At 41.8% G+C, this 25,780-nt stretch overlaps 1 protein-coding gene across 2 annotated transcripts in view; it reads left to right on the top strand.

Annotated features, from left to right (window-relative positions):
• The first annotated feature begins 1,559 nt into the window (after nt 1-1,559).
• DCLK3 (doublecortin like kinase 3) overlaps nt 1,560-25,780 on the top strand; it is a 31,049-nt gene continuing 6,828 nt past the window's right edge. For both annotated transcript variants that reach the window (XM_050318348.1, XM_050318338.1), the window contains exons 1-3: nt 1,560-1,701; nt 15,001-16,889; nt 25,174-25,306. In XM_050318348.1, the coding sequence (XP_050174305.1) occupies nt 1,641-1,701; nt 15,001-16,889; nt 25,174-25,306 (2,083 nt within the window). In that variant the 5' untranslated portion in view covers nt 1,560-1,640. The remainder of the gene's footprint in view (nt 1,702-15,000; nt 16,890-25,173; nt 25,307-25,780) is intronic.

The following is a 25,780-nucleotide window of genomic DNA, read 5'->3' as shown; positions in this document are numbered from 1 at the left end:
GTAAATGACAGAAATCAGAATATGAGATATATGTTTAGCATGTTCTGCTTTGTCCTGTTCATTCAGTTTAAGGTCAGAATGATGGAACACTAAGTGTGACCTACTGGATATCCCTGGATACTAAATTCTACCTGGGGTAAAATTTTTTGGATACTGTGTATTTTCCACAGAGACATCTTGTTTTAGTAGGAGATTTTCAGAGAATAAAACACACTGCTTTCTTCCCAGTTTGTGCCAATGATTACTCTCTCCCATTGATAACATTTCTGATTTGAATTTGTCCAACTTCAGCTTCCAGACACTGACTCTCTTATTCTTTTCCACTACAAGACTAAAGGGCCTTTTAGTTCCTAATATTTTCCACTATGAAGGTATGTATGTGCTCTCATCAAGTTGCATCTCCTTTTGTAGTATGGTAAGTGGTCAGGCATCTATTTATATGACCCTTAAATCAGCTTTGTGGCTCATCACTTCATTCTCATGTTTCTCAGAAGTGCCCGCCTTGTAGCCAGCCAGCATACTTTGGGGCAGCCTGGATGTTCAGACATTGAGGTGCTGGAGCAGGTCCAGAGAAGAGCAACGAGGCTGGTGAAGGGACTTGAGCACAAGTCCTATGAGGAGAGGCTGAGGGAGCTGGGGTTGTTTAGTCTGGAGAAAAGGAGGCTCAGGGATGACCTCATCACTCTCTACAACTACCTGAGAGGAGGTTGTAGCCAGGTGGGGATCGGTCTCTTCTCCCAGGCAATCAGCAATAGGACAAGAGGGCACGGGCTTAAGCTCCGTCAGGGGAGGTTTAGGTTGAATATTAGAAAGAAGTTCTTTACAGAGAGAGTGATCAGGCATTGGAATGGTCTGCCCAGAGAGGTGGTGGATTCGCCATCCCTGGAGGTTTTTAAGACAAGGCTGGATGTGGCACTGAGTGCCATGATCTAGTAATCACAGTAGGGTTGGATCAAGGGTTGGACTTGATGATCTCGGAGGTCTCTTCCAACCCAGTTAATTCTATGATTCTATGATGAAATAAACTCCCTTCCCATACTTTACGAAGATGCTGGGCAACCAGCTGTTCATGCGTCCAGCGCGCTCTCTATTTGCAGTGCTTAAGCGCTTTTCTTTTTCAACCCAAGCCAAATCGAATGATTTACCAAGTCCTACTTGGCACGCAAGGGGCGACAACCGAGGCGTTTTCGCTCCTGGGCGGGCTGGTAGCGGCGCCTCACGCCCGCCGCACAACAAACCCTCGTGGCGGGCGGGTGGGCGACCGTGAGGGGGCAAACGGGGACGCCTCTCCGGCTGGGGCCGAGCTGGGAGCTGACAGAAGCGGGGCCCAGGGAAGGGCGGGAGGAGCGCGGCGGCGGGGGCGGGCGGCCGCCTGAGGCCTGCGGCCGTGGCGGCGGTGGCGGCGCTGGTGGGGCGGTGCCGGCCGGCGGGGCTGCCCCGGGAGGGCGGGCGGGGAGGGGTGCGGGGTGTGACCGCCGGTGTGGCCGGTGCGCGGCGCCGCCTCTCCGCCGGCTCCCCTCCCTCCCACTGCCCTCGCAGCCGGGAGGCGGCGCGGAGGGGCAGTGCGGTGCGGGCAGCCCCTGGCCCCAGCCGAGCGGAGTCGAGCTGAGCTGAGCCGAACCGAACCGAGCCCCCACACCATGCCGGCCGCCGCGCCGCCCCCGCTCCACCCCGCGGCGGGCTCCTGCTGCCACTGCGCGGGTGAGTGCCCCCTTCCCTCGGCCCCCTTCCCGGGGGGCAGCCCCCGCGCCGCAGTGCCGGACCCACCTGCCCGACAGGTCGCCAGCTGGGGGGGGGGCTCGTTTTGGGAGGAGGGGGCGAGCTGGGGGCGCCGCGCCCCGGCTGAGGGCGGCGTGAGGCGGCTCCGGCGGCGAAAGTTCCTTTCCTGGTCCTTGCGTGTCCGTGGGGGAGGCTTTCGGTGGCCTTTGGGCTTGAAGTGGAGGCTTGAAACTGACGGAGGAAGGTGCGGTTCCTCCTGGCCGTGGGATTGAGGCGAGGGCTCTGGGAGAGAAGAGAGGTTCCCCGAAGACGCAAAGTTGGGGGTGGGTGTTTCACTGTGTTCCTTTAATTATGTGTATTTTGTATTAAAGAGAACCCCCCTCACCCCCCTGTTTTATATCGTCGCGGAGACTAGTGAAGTGGATTTGTTGGAAAGCGGATTACTTTGGGAAGCAGAACGAGGGGCTACGACTTCACGGAGAGCCTGTCCCTGCTGCTGGGTGGGGGTCAGGCCATCTGTGCCCCCTTTCCGAGGCTGAGAGACCACCTCAGCAGCCGTGCGAGGTACCGGAGTAAGCTCTGAAGCCTGAGTGTGAAGTCAAGTGTTTGCTGTTCCAGAAGACATGCACGGTGTCGTCTGTACTGCCATAAAAATTGAAGATTAGAAGTAACTTGCACTCTTAATAGGCAGCATGGGTGTAGTTCGCTTGGAACGAATGCTTTTGGGCTGCTCAGAGCACACCGATGCTGTGCCAGAAAAGTATGTAGCATTCAGTGTAAGGATTTTAATCCGTTGCACGACTCTTGTGTTAAAATACACTTTAGTCTGGTGAATTTCCCCTCAACTGGGAAATCACTGCGGCTGGAGGTACACAGGTTATGGGCAGGGGCTCAAAGGCTGGGGAGGGCTGCTGTGTCAGATGGGGATGCTGTGATGTGGGTAGCCAAACCTCTCTGGGGAAGAATGCTGGCAGTGCCCTTGTGTCCCCTGACTTCTGTAGTTGTATCAGTTATGTTTGCTCCTGTTTAATAGCTGAACAGATATTTATAGGAAGACTATTCCATGGCTTTTCACTGTGCACTTCTGCCTTCCTCAGGGTACATTTAGTACACAAAGTCAGCAGGACTGGACGGGCCACTGGTTTGAGCTGATGGAACGGTTTTCAGGTTGAGACATGCTGTGTTTGGGAACAACCTCATAAAATGAAGCTTTTGCTTTACTGTGTACTAAAAGGCTTCGTTTAAAAAAAAAAAACAAAACAACAAATAACAAAATCAGCAAAACAAACCAACCCTTCGCAACACTGTAACAAGTTTCTAAAGCTTCTTCCTCTGAGCATTTAGATTGAAATCCATCCTGTGTGAGAGTATAAACTAAAAATTTATTACCTAATCTGGTATGGTTCATTATGTATTCTTTTGCTACTAACTTTATAGAGAAATAAAAATGTGCATATATGCAGGTTTGCATGCAAGTTTGTCTTCTCACCTCCTTGTTTCCTTTTTCTTTAGCCACCTTTTTTTTCTCTTGATGCTTCTTGTGGTTTTTTATGTGGTTTGAATGCAGTTTTGACACTTCGAAATGTTGGGAACCCAACAGACTCCCAAAAAAGTCAGCAAGTGAAATGAAGCTTACAAAACATATTACAGCTACTTTATGTAGTAGAAGTGGAGTTATTATAGCAATCCTGTCATGCTCTTCTCAAGAGGTGGCTGCATTTTGTATCTCAGGAAGCCACCCTGCGGCTCTCCAGATAAAACTGATCCTGCTGAGTTAGTCTCTTTCTCATAGTGTAATGGGTGTGGATCTCCTGAAATGGCATGACTTTTTCCATGAAAATTTTTGTAGGATGTTAGGACATGTCAGCTGAGAGTTAGCTTCTGGTAAATCTCCATCTGCGGTTCCTTAACCTGAATTAGTTAATTGGACTTAAACTGTCGGCAAAGATAAGATAACTTGGTTTAATTCAAGTTATTGGCATCTGTTCAAGCCTCTGAATTTGAGCTGTGCTAAAGTTACCTTGTCTTTATAGGTTTTTTTGTACTCAAGTTAATTACCTTGGACATGCTAACCTGACTTTTGAATGTATCTTTATCTGGTAGTGTCACTTACGTTCTTTGTATCTGTCTGCACTGCTGCTTTTTCTAGTTATGTTCTGCAGAGCGTCACAATTTTGGCATCAGCAGGATTTTCAGCATGTGGTGACTAAGGGAAGTTGTGTGGGATTCATTTCCCCATTTCTAAGATTACTTTGCTTAGTTTGTTTTCTGCAGAAACATCTATAGTTTTGTAGAAATAAGGAAAGTTCATGATCCTTCCTTCTTTTCCAACAGCTCTAGGGTGAATTGAGTTGGTTTCTGTCACTGCTTCTTCTCATTTCCTTTAATTTGATGATTCCTTGACATTTAGCAACATTTGAAATTAGCGTTATATAGATTTTGTTGTAAATATAATTAGCATCAGAACATTATGGTGACTTTAGGAGCCTCAGTTAGATCTGATCCAGATCTCACTGAAGCTAATGTGAGTCTTTTAATTAGCTTCAGTGCAACTTGGATCAGAGCTGAAAATGTGGTAGTTGAAGAGATGAATGTGACATTTCACTTCTTAATAGTATACTTTTTCCATGTTTTTCTCAATTTCAGGGTATGGGGTCTGTCCTCTTGTAGTCTTCCCTAGACTCTGGAAAAAACGAAAAAAGGAGGGGAGCTAGTACCTTGCTTGATTCTAATGTGAATTTGGAGTTTTGGTAATGCTTTCAAATTTTCCATCTTACCTAGCAGTAGTTTGCTTTCACTGCAAAGGGAAGGCATGTTTAGCATCTTCCCTCTGCTCTAACAGTGTTTACTCAGTCTAATTACTGTAAGAATGCAAAACAATTATGTCATATAGTCCTAGAAGAAGCTCTCAGTAGACATTCTAAAACCACCATCTCCCACTCCATCAATATTGTTAGCCTTCACTTATTCTCTAGGTTTTAGTTTTCTTGTCACCCCAAATAATGTAGTTAATGGAAATGCTGAGAAATGTCTGGTGGTGTGAAAATCCCGATCTTTCTGCTTGTCATCATGCTTTTGAGTCTAATTAGCACTGGCTTACATTTTTCCCTGAGAAACTCATTTTCTTTTATAAGTGCTGTGAAACAATTTATTTTGCAATGTTGACTTTCCTATATGAGTCTCTTCTGAAAAAGTGGTTCTGTAATAATGGGGTTGGGAATTCTACGTTTATAGTGAGTTAACATCTCTTAAATGTGCTATATTTCCAAAGAAAACTTTTGTGTGATTTCCCCTTTTGCAAACCAGATGGAGAATCAGACTCTGGCTGGGTCTTTCCTTTAGTTAGGCAACAAGGTTATTGGTAATAAAGGACCTGGAAACTTAATTAAACTCTCAGTGACACCTCTGCAGGCTCTTTTATTTTCACTGGGTTTGCTCAGTTGCAACTGATTAGTCATCAAGCTGAGATTTAGGAAACAACGCAAATAAAATCTCCCACAAGAAGGAACACAATCCTGCTCCTTTGAGGCATTGTTGGCTAACGGGACTAAAAAGCAGCTAAAAGCTTACTTTGTGATGAAACATGAATAATTAATTTGAAAGTATGTGGTACTTCAAGAGTCAAGATCATAACGTGAAAGTGAAACTCCTTGTAGGCTGATCTTTTAGAAACACACTGAAGGCTTTGCCAGATGGATTCTGGCAAGTACTGTAGTTGTGTAAGATGTTTTTGTTTCCCTCTGTCAGTTTGGTCCCCCTCCTGAAAGATTCTTGATGGAGGGTCCTGGTCTGCAGAGCTGACTTCCCTGGTTGCTGGGGCAGACCCTAAAGCAGTCAAACTGCAGAAAGCAGCCATGGCTTCTCCCAGTAAAATACGCAGCCTGTCATCTTTGAAAGAAATTAAATAAATGAGCAGTTTCATAATATTCTTTTTTTGGTTTTATGCAACTTAAACTGAGCCTCACACCTCCAAAGGCACTGATTCATTTCACGTGCAGTCTTACATTTCACATAGTCTTTACAGATTATGCATCTGTATACTTCTCTATAAGGCTTTCTTTATGCTTGCTTTTTAATTTGCTACCCTTAAAATGTCAGAAAGAAGATAATGAAAGTGGGGTTCTGCTCCAAAAAAAAAAAGTAAAAATTATGACACTTGTGAGTCATTATCAGACTCCCTGAAATCTACCTTCATCTGATGCTCTGGGGGTGATTCAGCTCAGTTTAACACTAACACATGGCAGTAACCATCTGTGTTTGCTGTAAATATTTTATTTTTTAATTACAAATGGCTTGATTTAGAAAATCTGAAATTGTACAGTGAAGTGATTGTGGGCCTGCAGTGGGAAGGAGGTAAGCACCTGGGAAGGTAATTTTTGCCCAACCACTGCTGCCAGGTTGGAAAGGGAAGTGTAACACAGAGAGCAAACAAGACTTCCCTGTAGCAGTCTGGACACTGCTGCTCCATTCTGGGGGGAGCTGGACAGGAGAGGGTCAGCACAGACTGCAAAGGGACTCTGGACATTTAGGGAAGGAGAAGGGGGGAAAAAATAGGCTAAGAAAACTCCAAGTTTATCTTCTTTGAGGAGAAAGAAGGAAAAGTGGCTGCAAAATGTCACTTATCCATTGGGATTCTCATACACTAAATATGGCCATGTGTTATGGCATGCTGGGGTCTCCCACATGCATTTCTCTGTGGGATGGCTCCCACACTGGGACTGGGAGCAGAGGCACCATCTATCCTCAGAATGGAAAATCCAGAGTTCACATAGCCATAGCAAGGGTTCCAATGGGGAAGGGCTCAGTCTCCATCCCTCTGCTGAAGTCCAGCCAGCTGCAGTGTTTTCACATCAGACTGTCATTCTAGATAGTCCTTCCCATCTTAGGAACTCCTTCGTTACAACATCTGGTGACTTCAGGAGCTCTGGTGCTCTCTGTCCTCTAGGATCTCCCATTAACTCAGAGGTCTGTGTCCCAGTGAAAAGGGATTGAGATAAACAGGCAGGGAGAAGGAATTAGACTCACTTCTTTCTTTCTAGAGTGAAAGACTGAGTAAGAATGAGAATGAGCATTTATGGGACTGAAAGATTTGAAGAGCTCAATTCCAGTTTGCATGACACAATGTATGTTTATTCTTAAAATTAGAAGCAGGTGTGTTGAAGATATGCAAAATTTTGAAGTTGTCTTACCTACCCTTATATGAGGACAGGGAGTGGGTACAAAGGTGTGCATCTTCCAGCTCTTGCACTCTGGGTGTAGCTGCTGAGGATGTTTTCTTTCCTTGCAGTTGACACTTTGGCAACTCACCTAATGGGACCAGACATATTTGGCCGGGAGAATGTTTAGTTCTGTTGGCGACATGAGGGACAGAAGGAACCCAACTTGACACACAGCTGAGTTTAAAGGACTGACAGTTAAAGGAAAAATAATAATATTGCATGCAAATTTAAGCATGCTTGATGTGAAATTGTGAAATGTAATGAACTTGTAGTCCCATCATACTAACTTTTTATGATATTTTAGGGCTAAAACTATATATTTATGAGATAGAGATATTATTCTGATTTTTTTGTGTGTGTGCAAGCCCAAATTATTTTTTCTTCAGTGAACTTAGAATACTTTCTGAACTGCTGAGTGATTTTAATTTTCTAAAAAATGGCTTAGACTGGCTCAGCAATTGCTCTCCACTACACTAGTGCAAATTGGACATGAATGTGCTGGCATTAGTATGACTGGAGATGCCCATTAGGGTAGCAGAAAAGATGTTACAGAAATTAAAGTAATTCCTTCTTTTTAATTTTTTTTTTCATTGTTGAAAGATTCCAGCTGATAAATGGTATTTGTAATATTGAATATGGTTTTGTTTTCTTTCTGCTCCAGTAGCTAATGAAGATAAGAATTCATGCAAATACCATGACGAGGGTTTGTAGGGTTTTTTTAATTGTAATTGAATAAAATACACTTTGGCTGTCTAAAAATACTTAGACTGTGCTTCTTTTATTTGGCTTAGTAAGCCATGGTTATATACAGTATGATTTACAATAATATTTTATTGCAAAGTATATTTTATAACTGCCTTATCATCAAATTTATTCTGAACACATAAGGTTCATTCAGTGTATTTCTTCGCTGTGTTAAAAAAATGCATTTCTATGAGGCCATGTTACAAAGTCAAGCCTTTACGATTATTGATTAGGACTGCTATCCCCTCACCCCATGTTCCTGTGCATTAAGATATACACATTAATTACATTTTCAGATGCTGCTTTTACTATCCCCAGGGGCTCTGGCTCCATCAGTGTATGTCATGGACAAAGCGTACCTAATGAGCACCTACTTACTGTTTATCCTGACTCTTCATGCCTCCTGCTGTGTGTTTTTTGAGCCCTGCTGTTAATACAGGCTTATTAACTTGAGGGCTTTTCTGTCATGGTTATTGCTGCAGCAACAAAAATGGATTAGCCCATCTGTGACACCTGTAAAGAGAGGGCACATGCTGCATTCAGCAGGAGTCATGGTGCAAAAAATAAAATCAAAAGTACTTAAATCTGGGGAAGAAAGCAACTTGACATGCCCAGTTCCTGAATTTTGGGATGACTTAGCATTGTCTGTGAGTTGTGTCATGTTAGCTTGTCTGAAGTACCTCTTCCAGTATACACCCTTGCAGCTGTGAGCATTGAGCAGGCTTGCGGATCAGGTCTCAGAATGTTCCTTTGGGTACCAGGCTGTAATCTTCTCTGAGAAATCTAGATTAAGTTGATTACTTTGAAACTCAATGGAATTGGTTGAGACAAAATCTGTTCCTCAGGGCTGCACTGCCTTAAGCAGTATATGAAGTATACGAAGTATATGAAGTATAGGAAGAAATTGTTCTTCCTATAGTTTTTCATGCACTTTTCAGCTCCTCTAGTTACACTTTTTTTTTTTTTCCAACACAGTCCTTTAATCTAGGTTACCTGTAAAAGAGGATCTGCCGTACCCTAGAGTAGACATAGGAAAAACTGTATACACTTCTAAACTGTCTTGTATGCAAGGAGGAAGTAATTTCAAAAAGTAGAATCATTTGGTTAGAAGGGACCTCAAAGATCATATAGTTTCAACTCTTCTACCGCGGGCAGGGACCTTACACTGCACCAGATTGTTCAGAGCCACATCTAACCTTGCCTTGACCATGGCCAGTGATGGGGCGCCCACAACTTCTCTGAACAACCTGTGCTCTCGCAGTAAAAATGTCTTCCTCATATCTAATCTAAGTCTCTCCTCTTTCAATTTAAAGCCATTCCCCCTCATCCTATGACTCCATGCTCTTGTAGAAAGTCCCTCCCTAGCTCTTTTCTAGGCCCCTGTAGGTGCTAGAAGGCTGCTCCAATGTATCCCCAGAACTGTCTTCTTCTCCAGGCTGGAAAACCCCAACTCTCTCAGTCTCTCTTCATAAGAGAGGTGCTCCAGCCTTTTGGTCATCTTCATGGCCCTCCTCTGGACTTGCTCCAACAGGTCCACATCCTTCATATGTTGGGGGCCCCAGAGCAAGATGCAGTACTCCATGTGGGGGTCTTGTGATAGTGGAGTAGTGTGGGGAATTGTTTCCCTTGACCTACTAACCACACTTCTTTTGATGCACAGGTTATGGTTGGTAACTTTTTCTCCTGTCTTACTGATGAGCTTGCTAATGTTCTTTTAATGTAGTCACCTGTTTGTGTGCATGTAGCTCTTCCTGTTCTTTAAAAAAAAATGTAAATTTAAGGTGAACTAATACGGCAAGTGACAACAAAAGCAGGTACGTGTCCTTTATGGATACTGCAAAGGAGCAGACCATGCAAGGATAGTTCTGTTGTTGACTTCCAATCTTTGTCTAAGTTTGGCATTCTACCTAACTTCTTGATCCACTCTTATTCTTACCCTCACATTTTACTGCTTCCCTATTACATTCTCCATCTGCTTCCACCGTGTCAGTAAAGTTCAGAGAAATTGCTGTCAGACAGGAATTGCTGTCAGATAGTGCCTGACTATGGCAGGGTTTGCTTCATTCCCTGCGGTCTGTCCCAGTCCCTCTTAAAATTTCTTTTCTCTTATCCTCCTGTCCAGTTCTTCACTATGTTTCCTTTTTCAGTCTAAGTTTCATACCTCTGAGCTGTGTGAGCCTTTGGAGCTTGCTAAGGCTGGAACTAGCAGCAACTGTCCTGCTACATCTTGACACTGTCTTGATCCAGTCCTTTCTGAAATTTGAGTTTCTTTTTCTACTAAGGATTTTATCTGGGCAAAACTAATACAAGTGTGTATGTCTGTCGTTGTTGCTGAGGTAGCCACCAGATCTTACTCAAACAAAGCCTCTTCCCTAAGATGCTGTACAGCATGGCAAGAAGGCAAGAATGAGCAGCAGGAAAGGAGAGGGTGCTACAGAGGCTCCTCAGAGAAAAATTTACCAGTGGTGTTTCCAACAGTAGGGCTGTAGATAGTGCCCATGTAAAATTTACTTGCTGTAAAAGAACACTTGTGATCATGTTCTGTTTCCATGTATCTAATTTAGTGAACTGAGACTTGCCACACTACTGCTTTAGTCTTGGGCATTCGTAGTGTACACTAGCGCTGGAAGTTGCAACTGTTAATAATTTACAGCAAGGAGAGGAGATCAAGATGGCATGTTTCTAGAGGACTCAGATTGCATCCTGGGGCCAACTCCTGATGCACACTGGTAACCTGTGTGAGCTACATGCTTGGCTGCACTCGGTTCAACGCCAGAAACATTCTTGACACTCAGGTACTTGAAGACGCTTGTTAATATGGTGACATGAATTAAATGTTTTTTGTTCCAAGTAAGATTATTATTCTTTTTTTAATTATTATTTTTTTTTATTACCTCAGCAGGAATTACTGGGTCTTAAGGAATAAACAGGCTTTTGTAGTGTTGTTCTTTTCCGTCTCATTTGAAACAGTGTTTTGTTTATCCTATATTGAGACCAACACATCAAAACAACTCCCAGATACACGGTCATGTGCAGCTTGAGTTGCGTGAAGAATGCTGCTAATGATTTGGGGCTTTTTCATGATTGCTAAGTGGAAGCCTTCTAAAGAAGTTGCAGGGTTTAAATAACACTATCTTATTCACAGAAAGCAATGCCATACCTAGATCCTATTTCAGTGCTGCCTTCTGTTTTAAATTGTGTTGTAAAACTCCTTTTAAAAATTTAATTCCACTTCAACCTGCGAGTTGATAGCAGAATTAGCTGCTGGGTAAACCATTCAATTAATTACTGAAACTGTAATCTCAAGCTGGAGAGCCAAGAAGAACTCAGGATGAACAAAAACTTATAGACTGGTCAAGGGAAGGGATGTTTTGAAAGACAAATGGCAGCAATACATTTTTAATTGCAATATGTGACCTCTGGCAAATCCTGTTACTCTGCTGTTGTAGGGAGTGTAGCCAGGCAATTCACAGAATGACAGGATATTCTGAGTTGGAAGGGACCCACAAGGATCATCAAGTCCAGCTCTTAAGTGAATGGCTCGAACAGGGATCAAACCTGTAACCTTGGCATTTTTAGCACCATACTCTAAACAACTGAGCTAATTAAATTCCTTAAGATATAGGTTGGTTTAAGTTCTGTGTACACAACTTCTTCAGAGCTTAAGTCTTCAGAATTCCCTTTATTTTACTCCAAGTCCAGGGTATGATCCAAAACACTGCAAGGAAAGGTCTTCTTGAGGAATTTTTGTGGTTTTCCCCCATGCTTTCCCACACTCCCCCCTACCCCTGCAGTGGGATGGACTGTGACGGTCACAAATGATATATAAATTTTAAAAATGAACACAGAAGCTGTGCTCCTTTCAGGAGAACACATTTCCTCTCAAGGGAGCATTTGTGCTCTGGTCATAGGTGCTAAGTTTCTTGTTGCTGCTACCTGTTTGAGCCCCCAAATCCCAGTTTGTCCTATACTCCATGCTTCTCTAGGGACTTAGTGTGATTGTTCGCCATATTAGACCATCATGTCTTCTTCACATGGAGCTCTGTATCGCTCTGTGAGTTCATTTTCATTTTTTCCTGTTCCAATGTGCACAGTTTTGGTGGGATGCAATGTGCCCTTGACCAGCTGTGTTGCCTTGCCCCTGCCCTTCCACATGAGCAGGCTACAGCATCCTCCTGGGCCATGGTGCACCACTGATACTCTAATACACCAGCATTTATAGAGAGATGTGTATACAGATAAAAATAGACACAGTCATGCATGAATGAACCCATTTTAACATTTCTAAGAAATATTTATATTTGATAATCATTAGCTCTCTGTAGGACAGTAAAAGAAAAAGCACATTTTATTCTCTGATGTATAATTTGCCGGTACTTGAACTCATTGAAGTGTGTTTCTGATACCACCTCCCTCTTCCTCCTTCTCCCACTTGTATATAAATATGGAAACAAGATTTTGAAGCAATATAAATTGTAGCTAAAGGATTTGGGTATGTGTGTGACCTCTGAAGGCTTTCTAGAAATGCTTGTTACTGCTTTAAGTGTGTGCACTTTCCTGACAGATTGAGGCTTGCTTCATGTGTATCAGTTAAATATAGCATAACTGAGAAACAACAGAAATTATGACTGAATTAGTTGTAACAGGCAATTGAAGTGAATTTTCAATTTTATGTAATGCGTAGTCATTATGACCACCCCTTTGACAGAATTTGACACTTCCCCTTTTCTTGGAAAATATTAAAAGATTCTTTTATGCATTGATTTAAGCATTCATGTAATTTTCTTTTTTCATCTTAGAAAAACATGCAATGCTATTCTTATTCCTAAAATTGTTATGTATTAACTTATGGCTTTTGTCAGACTGTTTTTGGCTAGCAATCAAGCCAGTTTAAAAGGCACAAAAACACATTTCTGCATTGTTCTTAATAATGACATAAAACTACTCTTATTCCATTAGTTATAGAATTAAGAGAGAGACTTGGCTTCTGTTTCAAGCTTAGCCAAATTAGTGAAGAAAGGAAAAAATAACTGATGCTTGGGTAATTGAAACAATCAACAGTGCAGCCAAGCACTTAAAAGCAGTGGTTTATAGAAAGGTACTATAATAGCAGCATAGCTGGGAGGAACATGAGCTGTGGGAAAAGTCATTATTGGCGCACCATTGTTTTTATGTTGCACCAAGACCATAAGCAGTAAAAATGTCAAGCACTGTTCCCATAAGCAAGATAATGCTTTGATGACAGTGTGTACGCAAGAATCTGGAAATGTTGATTAAATTCAGGGCTCCATCAGTTCCTGGTAAGTAACGTGTTCTGGAGTTGATTTAGATTTCAGAGAACTGTTATTACGGCTGATTTTTTTTTTTTTTCCTTCCCCATTCACAGTATGCTTTATTCTGGGTGGAATGTAAATACGTGATTGCTGAAGAATCACTAGCACATATGTAGTCATCTTTTGATAACAAGAGATCATCCTTAAAAAACAGAATGAAGACAGAAATAACTTATACAACCACCAAGCATTAGTCACACACACATTATATAATGCTTACGTCTTCAATCAGCATGCTGGCAGCTTGGCTTCTTCGTAATATTTGTTTGGAGAAGAAGCATCTATCTCATTTGGCAGAGGAAGAAAATGAAGCCAAGAGTTAAGGGACATGCCAGGGGGCACACAGTGCTTAGCTGGTGAGAGTATTACAACTAAGAAGTGTCCTTCATCATACGTCAAGCAGAGCCAACAGCAGTGGAGTTCTGTAGCGGTGTCTCCTCATGTGCTTTCCCCACTCAAGTCCTGACCTTTTAGACATGCTGTTTTTTGAGGCAGAGCAGGTGAATGCTGCAGCACTTGTCGCAGTTTTCCCCTTTGTTTGTCATTCTAGGCAAGGAGGCGTATTTCCTCTTGCCTTGATGAAAAGGACAAATGAAAACACATAGCTTGAAATACTGAAAATGGCTTTTCTGCAGTTCAAAACCAAAATCTAGTAGGCTTAAGCCCATAGCACCAAGAGGAACAGTGATACGTGCAGATTTTCCTTTGAGAACTTGCCTACTGCACTCTGGCTGTGCAAGCATAGTAATGCATGAGAATGGACAGGATTCTCTGGGAGACAAACCATTTGTGTATAGGACTTTCCTTGTAATGGTTCAGGAAACATTCTGGCTGCTTTCTTTTGTCTTGGCCCTTTTAGTTCATATATATTGAATGTTTATTCCCAACGGAAGTGCAAGGCTATTAAATGGAGTTGGAAGCTCTTTGTAATCTCATTCTGAAAGTTTATTTCTTGACAATGAAAAATGCATTGTAATCAGGTTTTAATCCTCACAAGCACAAAAGATCAGAGTACTTTTAGGGGACATTTTTATTCCTAGCTTATTGTTGTATTGATAAACAGGGAATTATGTTGTAGCTTGGTTTGTCCATAAGCATATGTTATGTTTTCAGTTCTTCCTTTTCACAATTAGGCATAACAAATGATGCCACTTTCTTTGGTTGATGTTCTAAAATGAAATATCAGATGGAAAATTGTTAGTCTCCCTAGAGAATACTCTGAAATTTGTGTGATTTTACATAACTTTTAGAATAAAAAGTCCAACCAAAATATTGGAAAACCAGAACTCAAATTATTAAACAAAACTAAGATTGCCTTTTTTCAAGACAAAATATTACATTACACTACTGTTAGGTGATCTATAAAATTACTGTAAAAGTTAAAGCAAAAGTAATGTCTTTTAAAAAGAATTCACATTTATTTTATTTGTTATAGAAGGTCCAGGGAAAGTGAAGAGGAGATAATTATTTATAGGAACGTAAGGTTACACATACAGCACCATCTGGTAGTAATTTTAAAACATGAGTATTTAGTTTATTTTACTTCATGCAATGTAATTTTGGAACTTGTTGCTACAGGGTTTACAAAGGCCAAAATTGTAACTGGGTTCAGAAAGGAGTGAGTTCATGGTAGACGTATTCAGAAGAGAATGCTAGGCAACCTTGATGCAGTCCTGGCATTTTTAGAGAACTTCTGAAAGATGCAAGGATTTAGAAGAAAGATCTGTTTGTTTTCAATATTATTGCTAATTTTTTAATGACATTTCTCTGTCACAAAATGAATTTACATTTTCTCACAAACCCGACAGTGTTTGTAGTTGCATCTATGTGGAGATGCTCCTTAGTGGCAGTTAAAGTTCTTCGTAAGCCTTGAAGTCACCGAACCTTACTCTCTGAGGTCACATACACTGACATGTAGAAAACGATTGCTCAGAAAGGTCTGATGGTGCAAAATAATTAATTTGCCTGCTCTTTGTTTGCCTTAGGACGCCGAGGCTTGTTGGACCATTCACCACACAATGCCAGCTCAAAAGTAAAAGAGAGGAAACTACATGGGACTTGCCCTCCTATTGGTCGTGGGAGCTATGGGAAGCCGTGTTTGAGTGAAAGCAGCCATAGGTCCTCATTTTTCAGTCCCCGCAAGGGTTTTCACACGATACATTCAGAGCACAGCCCCGTGAAGCCAAGGATAATTACAGTGGTGAAACCCGGGGGACGCACACTCAGGAGGATAACCTTGCTTCTTAACAGGAGGTCAGTCCAGACCTTTGAACAGCTGATGGCTGACATTTCAGAAGCTCTGGGGTTTCCTCGTTGGAAGAATGACCGTGTGAGAAAACTTTACAATCTGAGAGGCAGAGAAATCCGAAGCGTTTCTGAGTTTTTCAGGGAAGGTGATGCATTCATAGCTATGGGGAGGGAGCCCCTCACTTTGAAGGACCTGGAAGTGGTATTACAAGAACTTTATCCTGAAAATCCTTATGCTGCCAGTGCTGCCATTCAGCAGAATGAGGAGCAGTCCCAAAAACTCAAGAGCAGGCTGTATGACAAGGCTTTGAAAGTAGACAGTGGCTTTAATGAGGCAGAAATTACCAAGAGCTGCAGCGATGGCATGTCTCCCCAACTGGTAGCAGGACATGAAGGAAAAAGTCAAGCCAAGACAAAGGAAGAAGAAAAAATGAGAACCAAAAAAAAGTGGACTAGAGAGAGCTGGAGTGGTGAACAGGGAGTGAAGCCTTCTAGGAAAACCCGAGAAAGCGAGAGGTACCTTAGCCATGAGAGGAGTTCTGAGGAGGGTTTAGAAAAGAGTTCGGAGGAGGTGCTGAGGTGCGAGAAGTGTGAACAGGAAAGGCAGGCCAGAGAAAAGTTACAAAGGGAGAGGCAGGCTGAGGCCTCATTTGAAAATAGAGACCTGAACACAGGCGCATGTCAGAGGTACCAGGTAGAAAGAAATACAAAAACCAGGAGCTGCCGAAAATCTTCTGAAACTTGTCTGGAGGGTGAAGAAGTTGGCTGGAAAGATAATGGCAGTAGGAGGATGTGGAAGCCCCTACAAAAGATTGTTAATGAAGGGCTGGAGAAGCAAAAAAGGAACACGGAGAAGGAGAAGGATGTGGAGAAGCATGAAAACCATGGGAAGGAAGTAGTAAAAATCAGGAAGAATGCTGTAGAAGGGCTCCATCTATCTCATGAAGTGAAAGAAGATAATGGAAGTAGCTGTGTAATGAACCAAAGTGGTTGGCTAAAGAAAGACACTCTGAGGGATGCTGAGAAACTATCTAAAACACACAGGGAGGTCAGAGAGGGACAAAGGGCTAAAGAGGAAGCTGCCAGAAGAGAGGGGAATGTCACACATAGAGAGAGTGACATGACTAGACGGGAAAAAACAGGGGAGCGCCGAGTGAATAAAGAGGAAAACAAGGCTCAGGGATTGGAAAGCACAAGCCGGAGGTATGCCATTAAAAGCAGGACTGACGTGGAAAAACACTATGATATTGGCAGAACTATTGGGGATGGGAACTTTGCAGTGGTGAAGGAATGTCGCCACTGTGATTCCAATCAGATCTATGCCATGAAAATTGTCGATAAATCCAAGCTAAAGGGCAAAGAGGACATGATGGAAAGTGAAATTCTGATCATTAGGAGTCTCTCTCATCCCAATATAGTAAGCTTAATTGAGGTGTATGAGACAGAAGCTGAGATCTACCTAATCCTAGAGTATGTCCCAGGAGGAGACTTATTTGATGCAATCATAGAAAGTGTGAAGTTCACAGAGCATGATGCTGCTGTCATGATCACTGACCTGTGTGAAGCACTGGTTTATATTCACAGCAAGAACATTGTCCACAGGGACCTCAAACCAGAGAATCTTTTGGTAAGTATTGTCAAACCATTGCATATATGCATGAATCGAATTTATTTTCCTTCTTTGAATATTTTTAAGCAAATAGTATGCAGAGATAATGTGCTGTGGCAGGACTGTTTGGAAAAATGGGTACAATTTTGAAGTGAAATTACAATTGTAGTTTTTCTTTATGTAGATCTGGTGTGCATTGCAGATAGAAATTCAAGTAAAAATTATCAGGCTGTCAGGGGTAGCGAGCATTTATATTCTTCTGAAATCAGACCTGTTACTTAGCATCTGACTTTCAAGGGTGCAAGGATGAATCATAAGGCATTTTCCTTGCAGACCAAAATTTATTAAAATTGTTAATTTAGCTTATTTATTTGTTGGACTTTTTGTCCACTGCAGTTGCATATTTTTCAGACTGCTGTGCTAATCCTCTACTGCAGTGATTTCTTTCTTGTGACAACTTATTTTCTTAGAAGCAGAAGTATGATGTAGTTGATTGAAATAATCTGACAGTAAATTGCGAATGTTTTGGTGAATACAACATTAAAGTCAGCTCAAATAGTAATTTTATGCCAAAGAGAAAAGTTCTTCTTTCCATCACATTTCTGAGGCTACATTCTTTCCATCCAGCACTGAAGTCAAAAGAGTTACTCACTTGTGAATATGCATAGAAATGTTTGTAGTATTGATGCTCCACAAGATACCCATTGTAGAACCTTAACAGTAAACAACTCTCCCTTTCTAAGTGTGTGTTAGACTCTTGTATTCCAAATTTCATGATGAACAGATAAATAGCAAATATTTGCCAGTCTCTAACAAGTTGGATTTGATCTGCTTTTGTGGAAGATCATAGTTAGGCAGATAGAAAAGGTAACAGATTTTTTAGTTCTGTGTGCCATTCCATGCTTTCAAGAGAATTAATTAATTTCTGGAGAAAAGCAGCAATGTAGCTTCTAGGACACGCAGAGGTTGAACAAGGCTGGGCTGGAATGGTTTGGTCTCCAATCTTTGAATTAAGCAATAGCATATATATTAGGTCCTTGTATGTATCCTGCTTACTCTGATGAAAATTCTTGTTATGTGGTCTGTATGTAAATAAAAGGCGGTGAGTGCAAGTGGGTGGTTTGCAGGAAGAAGTGTAGGCCCTGCCTTTGTGTTTTGTTTGCTGTTAGAACAGAACTGCATTTAGAACTGCAATGCTTTTTCCATGAGCTGATTTTCCACTATGAACCACTTTCTGCACCTTCCTATTTGCTGAACACAAGCTAGTGCACGTGAAGCACGTGAGACCAGATGCGTCACTTCTCTCTATAATACATACTGTAATGTGGGCAAGGTACAGGTCAGTTCTGGCTGTTTTCACATTTAGCTCACAGAACTGCAAAACAGCATGCTGTTGTGTAGCACTGAAATAATCATGCTATTATTATATATATTATATATACCCATTCTGACAGTCAGAATATATTTTTCAAGGACAGACCAGCTCCCAGACTGTAGGTATCTCCTCATACAAGGACAGTGTTACCTAAACACTATGGGAAAGAAAATTGTTCCAGTTTCACCTTGCTGCTGAGTGTGAGCACCAGTATTAGATACCATGTACATAAAGCATCCTTTTAAAAAGTGAATCTGTTCAACCAGTTGGATGAATTTATAAGCTCTTGATAGTGTTGATGCTATCTAATAAGCATCCCTATAAATATGGGTCATTTGAGCAAGATTCAGCCTTTTCTGACTTTTCAGTGTGCTACCTCTGTCTCCTCAGAGTGGTTGGAGCAGTAGTAGCAGCAGCAAAGTAGGAAGGACAGCTGCCACAAATCTTAACATCAACCAGTGCTGAACAGTAACAAACAGTATTGAAGCAAATTTCACGGCTTTATTTGCTGTTGGTGGGTCAGGGGCTGGGGGTACCCTTCTGGAGACAAAGTGCAGTGCTTCAAGTTTCCAGCAGCCTGCAGAGAGGTCCTTGGTTGTGGGATACCTGTTATTTCACTTCAGATTGCTACACTGAAGATGTTTAATTCTGAATAAGTCTACTTAGACTTTGTACGCAGAGGTCAAAAACTTCTGTACGAGGCCACCATCATCCTTTCTGCTTTTTCCCCTCCCTCTTTCACTACTGTGTCCGCCCACAATGATCAGACTCTTTGCAGCATAGCTGTGAGGCAGAAGGGTGGTGACTTGCGCTACAAAAACAAAATCTGTTTGACAGCTGGTGTAAAGACAGCTGCTACGACTGCCTCCCATCTGCTAACAGAATCACCTCATTTAGGACTAGGTGTTCAGCAAGAAAACCTTTGCTACCAAGGATGGGCAGTGTTGTGTGTTTGGTCCCACAGATGAAGTCACTTTTTGAATGCTACCTGGTGGAGCAGGATTTGCTGGCCAGGTTTTTAGATAAGGGACTGTTTAATTCTACAGCTGCTGGCATTTCTTGATTTGTGAGTGAGAAATTAATGCCTAAGTGTGGTGGTGTTTTTCCAGGTTATAGCTTTAAACTCCACAAAAGCACCTCCTTTTAGGGGGAAGGGAGAGGGCTGTATTATTGATTGTGTACTTACCTCCTTGTACACTTCCCTAACATCCTAATGTGGTAATTTATTAACACTCAACTTAATAAATAAGTGTTATAGATTTTTATGCATTTGGGCTTCTCTCCCACCCCTGTTTCTCTCTCTCTGAAGTTTTTGTAAAGTGTGAAAACTTCAAGTCTTTTAAAACTTCTGTCCTTTAACTTTGTGACACTATTAACATACACACAAAATACTGTCAGTTGTTTGAGTGCACGTGAGTTAAAGTCCTGTTTAACTACTTACCTGTCAAGAACTTTCAGTATGATAAACGTACATTGGGAATTTTCTGTACGATTTTTCATGGAGATTCTTCTAGCTAGCAGCAAGAGGTGTCTGAAACTCAAATGTGTAAGCAGTAATTTTTCTTAAGCTCTGTCTATTTCTGGCGTACCAAACATCCCATGGGCTAGCTTGCTTTCATGATGTCCATAAGAGGAATCTGTGCTATCATATATATGTGCATACAGAGAAATATTAATGCTGTAAATTATCATCTTAAACACCCTGATGGATTACACAAGGTAGATGTGAAACCAAACAAGAGCATAAAGTACTGGGAATCGTCAACAGACAGGAGAAAAGGAAAAGATAATTTTTTCCCTTCTTTGAAGATGAACTTTGCTTTGTATTATAATCTTCTGGTTGTATGAGTGGGACAGCTAGAAATCCTCAGACGATATTCTAATATCCTACCATGTCTTTTGTATTTGAGAAGGTAGTGAGCAATTCTGACTGCCTTTAGTCTAAGACCACCAGGCGTTGCCTTACCTTGCAATTGAAAGACCTGCTGTATAGTTGTTTGGCCTAAATTGGCTATCTACAGAAAGTGTACTGGTCTTTCTTACTTCAATTAAGCCTACAGGCAGGCAGCACTTTTAAACGGACTTTTATAATAGCTCTTTGTAGTCTTGAATGCAGAAATTGTAATAACTATCTTTTAGGTGTTTCTGGAAAGGCTAGTGTGATTTAATGTTACTTTTTTGCTTTGTACTCACCATTTCATGGAATACATACTGTGGATGTCAGAGGCTAGATTTCTCTTGAGCAGGTTGTGCATTTCTGTGATACTACTATGAGAAAGTAGTCTGGCCTCAGGAATCAATAAAAGGAACCTGAGAAACTTTTGTTTCTGCAGTGCAGCATATTTGCATGCTCAAGGTGATGCCAGGTGATAGAATGGTAGACTGGAGAGTACAAAGTTGGGGATGAAGGGAATTCTCTGAGCTGAGTTGTTCTGAACATAGTGTTACTGAAGCTGCTGAGGAGTTCTGGGCTGGGGTTTTCAGGCATACTGACAGGTTATATGCTGTCTGAAGTGATTGTCACGAAGCTGTGAAATATACCCCTGGTGCATGCTGCTCCTACCTGTTTGGTTAAGTAAAATGAAATCTCAGTGGTTTTGTCCTGGAAGAACAGATGGTGCAGTGTTGCCACCTTGTGCTGTGATGGGAGATTAGGAGTCAGGCTTCCTGAGGAAAGAAAAAGTGTCTTTTATGAAGCAAGAAATTTCCTATTCATTTTGGAATTGAGATTAAGACCAGTGTGTTCTGCACCCTTCCCACCCACTTGCTGTTTTCTAAGAGTGTATATAAACATTTCAGGATTATTTGTCTTAGTATAGTAGCATGCAAGGTACTTGAAATTCCATGTGGCATAATTTTCATTTATAATTTAAAAAAATTATATATACAATAGGAAAATATATTCATGTTCATATTTTCATAGTACATATAAACTTGAACATTTAAATTGTGAATTTTTGTAGCATCCTACCACTGTTAGCCTTATTGTTAAAGTATAAATTCTGTGGATAAATGCTGTTCTAGAAAGCAAGTGTTACCTTTATAATTTTTTTTTTTCATTTTTATCTGTGTCCACAGTGTATCATGGCAAAAAGTCATCATGTAGTTGCCTAATATAATAGAGAAAATGGCTATGGCATTTTAGCTTCTTCCTGCAGAAGTTTTGGCTGCATTGTTGTAGTAAACTTTATTTTCAGTTTCATACAGAAAAATAATTTTTCTTGAGAAAACAAGAAAAAAACCTAAAGTGCTTTGCTTAATCAAAACTAGAAGAGTGCTTATATCATGGAATCACAGAATGGTTAAGGATGGAAGGGACCACTGTATGTGAACAAAGCCCCCTGCCCAGGAGGTTTACCAAGAGCACATTACTCAGGATTATGTGCAGACTTTTTTTAAATCTCTCTAGACAAGGAGACTCCCCAACCTCTCTGGACAACCAGTTCCAGTACTCCTCACAGTAAAGGAGTTCTTCCACATCTTCAGATGGAACTTCTTGTGTTTCGGCTCCTGCCTGTTGCCTCTTCTCCTGTAGCTGGGCACCACTGAGCAGAGCCTGGCTCCATCCTCTTGACACCCTCCCTTCAGATACTGATATAGATTGATAAGGTCCCCTCTCAGGCATCTCTTCTTGAGGCTGAACAGGCCCAACTCCCTCAGCCTCTCCTTGTAAGAGATGCTCCAGTCCCCCAGTCATCTTTGTTGCCCTCGGCTGGACCCGCAGCTGGAGCTCCACGTCTCTCTTGTTCTGAGAAGCCCAGAACTGGGCTCCTCAGAACACACCACTCTAGATATGGCCTCAACAGGGCTGAGTAGAGGGACAGGATCACCTCCCTCAACCTGCTGGAAATGTTCCTACTAATGCACCCCAGGACACCCTTGGCCTTCTTGGCCACACGGGCACACTGCTGACTCACGGACAGCTTGTTGTCCAGTAGGATACCCGGGTCCTTCTCCACAGAGCTGCTTTCCAGCAGGTCAACCTCCAGCCTTTACGGGTGCAAGGGGTTATTGTTCCCCAGATGTAGGACCCTGCATTTGCCTTTGTTGAAATTCAAAATGTTCCACCCTGACTGTCTCTCAAGTCTGTTGACATCCTCCTGAATGGCTGCATAGGGTTCTGGGGCATCAGTCACTTGCCCAGTTTTGTATTGTGCATTTTTTATAAAGAAGATATAAAGGGATTAGTAGGCTATATTGCATTATTTTGTAATTTAATACTTTTATTCTTGAAAAAAAAAAAAAGCCGCAAACCACTTTGCTTAATCAAAATCGGATGACTACTTATTGTTTCTATAAAGGTGATAAACAGATCTGTCAGCTGTAACGTACAAGAGCAAATTTTGTCCTATCTGTTCCCGTAGTTATCTTATAATAGAGACCGTCTTGAATTTTTGGCTTTCTTAAGCAGTGTCTGATGGCAAAGTATGAGGTATTAAAGCACGGAGTATACCTGTCTCGTTATATTCCAGTTTGTCCATTCAAAACTGAAGTCTAGATTTCCTTTGCTTTTCTGCAGACATTTTAGCTGCTGATCTGTTCCCCCTAGTTCTAGACTCAAACAGTTTTCATTTCAAGGAAATTCATTATATTTTTTACCCCTCAAAGAATGTTTGAATATCAGTCACTAGTATTAATCATACCAATGTATTTAATTATCCTGCTGCATTGTTTGTGACTTGGGTTTTGAATATAGAATAATAGAATAGTGTGGACTGGAAGGGATCTTTAAAGGTCATCTAGTCCAACCTCCCTGCAATGAGCATCAACATCTTCAACTAGATCAGGTTGCTCAGAGCCCTGTCCAACCTGATCTTGAATGTTCCTAGGGATGGAGCATCTACCATCTTTCTGGGCATCCTGTGACAGTGTTGCACCACCCTCATCACAAAACATTTCTTCCTAATACCTAGTCTTAATCTGCCCTCCTTCAGTTTAAAGCTGTTGCCCCTGGTCCAATTGCTGCAGGCCCTACTAAAAATCCTGTCCCTGTCTTACTTATAAGCCCCCTTTAAGTATTAAAAGACCACAATAAGGTCTGCCTTGAACCTCCTCTTCTTCAGGCTGAACAACTGCGCCTCAGCCTTTCCTCATAGGAAAGGTACTCCAGCCCTCTTGAGTGCCCTTCCTCTGAACTTGCTCCAACAGGTCCATATCTTTCCTGTGCTGGGGACCCCAGAGCTGGGTGCACCACTCCAGGTGAAGTACCAGCAGAGCAAGAGTAGAGGGGCAGAATCACCTCCTTTGACCTGCTGGCCACACTGCTTTTGATGCAGCTGAGGATACGACTGGCTTTCTGGGCTGCAAGTGCACATTGCTGGTTCATGTCCAGTTTTTCATCCACCAACACCCCCAAGTCCTTCTCCACAGGGCTGCTCTAAATCCATTCACAACACAGCCCGTGCTGACACTGGCAATTGCCCCAGCTTATGTGTAGGACCCTGCACTTCTCCTTGTTGAACCTCATGAGGTTCCTGTGGGCCCACTTCTTGAGCTTGTCCAGGATGCCTCTGGATGGCAGGCTGTCCTTCAGATGTGTCAAACTCATCACTCAGCTTGGTGGTGTCTGCCAGCTTGCGGAGGTTGTGCTCGATCCTGATGTCTGTCATTAACATATTTGATTTCTTAAAATAACATTTCATTAGCTGCATTACAAATTGATGCTAAAGACACATGCATACAAAATTAGAATTGGAAAAACCGTTTTGACTACTTGCCAGGTGGATGTAGGAGATGAGAACTGCTGAAAAGACCCACTTTGGAGGTCATTCTGCATGGATTTTTTTCTTCAACTCTTACTGTGTGGTGACCATTGCTAATTTATTTTCAGGACAGCAGGTAGAGTAGCAGGGTAATTTGGAAAGAAAGTAAAGTTTGTGTTGGTTTGTTTTTTGTTGTTAGACCAGTACGATGGAGGTATGCTTTTCATGTATCCCGGTTTTAGCTGGGATAGAGATATTTTTTTTTTCTAGTAGCTGGTACAGTGCTATGCATTGGATTTAGTATGAGAACAACATTGATAATACAGTGATGTTTTGGCCATTGCTGAGCAGTGCTTACCCTAAGTCAAGGACTTCTCAGTGTCTCATGCTCTGCCAGGGAGCAGGTGCACCAAAAGCTGAGAGGGAGCATGGCCAGAACTGACCCAAAGGGATATTCCATACCATGGAATGTTATGCTCAGTAAATAAACTGAGGGAAACTGGGGAGAGTTGGCCAGGAGTTGCTAGTCGCTGCTGGGGGGCAGGCTGTGCTGGAGGTCAGTGGGTGGTGAGCAATTGTGTTGTGCATCACTTGTTTCTCTTGGGCTTTATTCCTCTCCCTCTCTCTCTTTCCTTCTTATTACAGTTGTTACTATTCCTATTGTTGCTATTATACTTTATTTCAGTTATTAAACTGCTCTTATCTCAACCCCCATTTTTTTTGCAGATTCTCCTCCCCATCCCACTGTGGGGAGAAGGGGGATGAGTGACCAAGCAGCTGTGTGGTACTTAGTTGCTGTCTGGGGCTAAAACACAGCATCAAGTGGCACTATAAAGTCAGTAGCTTACCTGGGACCATTGCACTTAAGTATAAAGATGCCCACAGCATTCTTCTTTTCCCAAGGAAAAAAGAACAATTTACTTTCCCAAGAGGAAATAATAACATTTAATTGACTCTTTGTTATTTTTTGTGTTCCTTTTTTTTATTTCTTGGAAATTGCAGTGTGCCAGAGTTTGTAGAGTGAAGTCTTCTTTTTTCTATAATTGGTTATCCTCTAAAATATATGTGACCTCTTAGTATGTAGGGAAAAGCCCCACATTCTGAAGACTGTTTGCACTATTAGTACTGTTATTAGAACTTCTTCCTGTTTTATTAACTACTTCCTTTATATTTTGCTGTCTTAAAATGCATCTGGACTAAAATATGTATATTTTGTTGGGTATAGGTTCAGCACAACGCAGATAAATCTACTACACTGAAACTAGCAGATTTTGGCCTTGCAAAGCAGGTTACAAAACCCATATTTACTGTGTGTGGAACACCAACCTATGTTGCCCCTGAAATACTTGCTGAGAAGGGTGAGTGTGTATATTTATAATTTGTCATAAATCATGCAATTACTCTGAACTTTCTAATCATGGAAATATTCCAGAATGTTTCAACCTACTGATAAATCTTTTCAAGGCAGGAAGTTGGCTAGCAGGGGAATCTGGCTAGCAGGAAAGGAAAACTTTTAGGTTTTAACTAACACGAGCATGAAACCTGTCGTGTTTGTATTATTAAAGCCTATGTGAATATAACACTGATTTCCAAGCACACAAACCATAAAGTATGATAGATGGTAGTCGCTGAAGTGGGGAAGTGACCAAAAATTCATGGTGCAACTTCAGGGTAGCCAGCCCCATTTCATGACTGTAACCTGACAAGCTTTCTAAGACGCCTAATGGTAAAAAATCATTGCGAACATATATATGTTAAATTTATGTAACAAGCCAAAACATGTGTCGCATCAGAGGGAATTTTATAGATTTCATATGTAAAAAGATTCAGAC

Source organism: Myiozetetes cayanensis, unplaced genomic scaffold (assembly GCF_022539395.1).
Source record: "Myiozetetes cayanensis isolate MyiCay16 unplaced genomic scaffold, myiCay2020 scf1, whole genome shotgun sequence".
Classification (NCBI taxonomy): Eukaryota; Metazoa; Chordata; class Aves; order Passeriformes; family Tyrannidae; genus Myiozetetes; species Myiozetetes cayanensis.
Note: the sequence above shows the minus strand (reverse complement) of the source record. Positions and strands in the feature narration are given on the sequence as shown.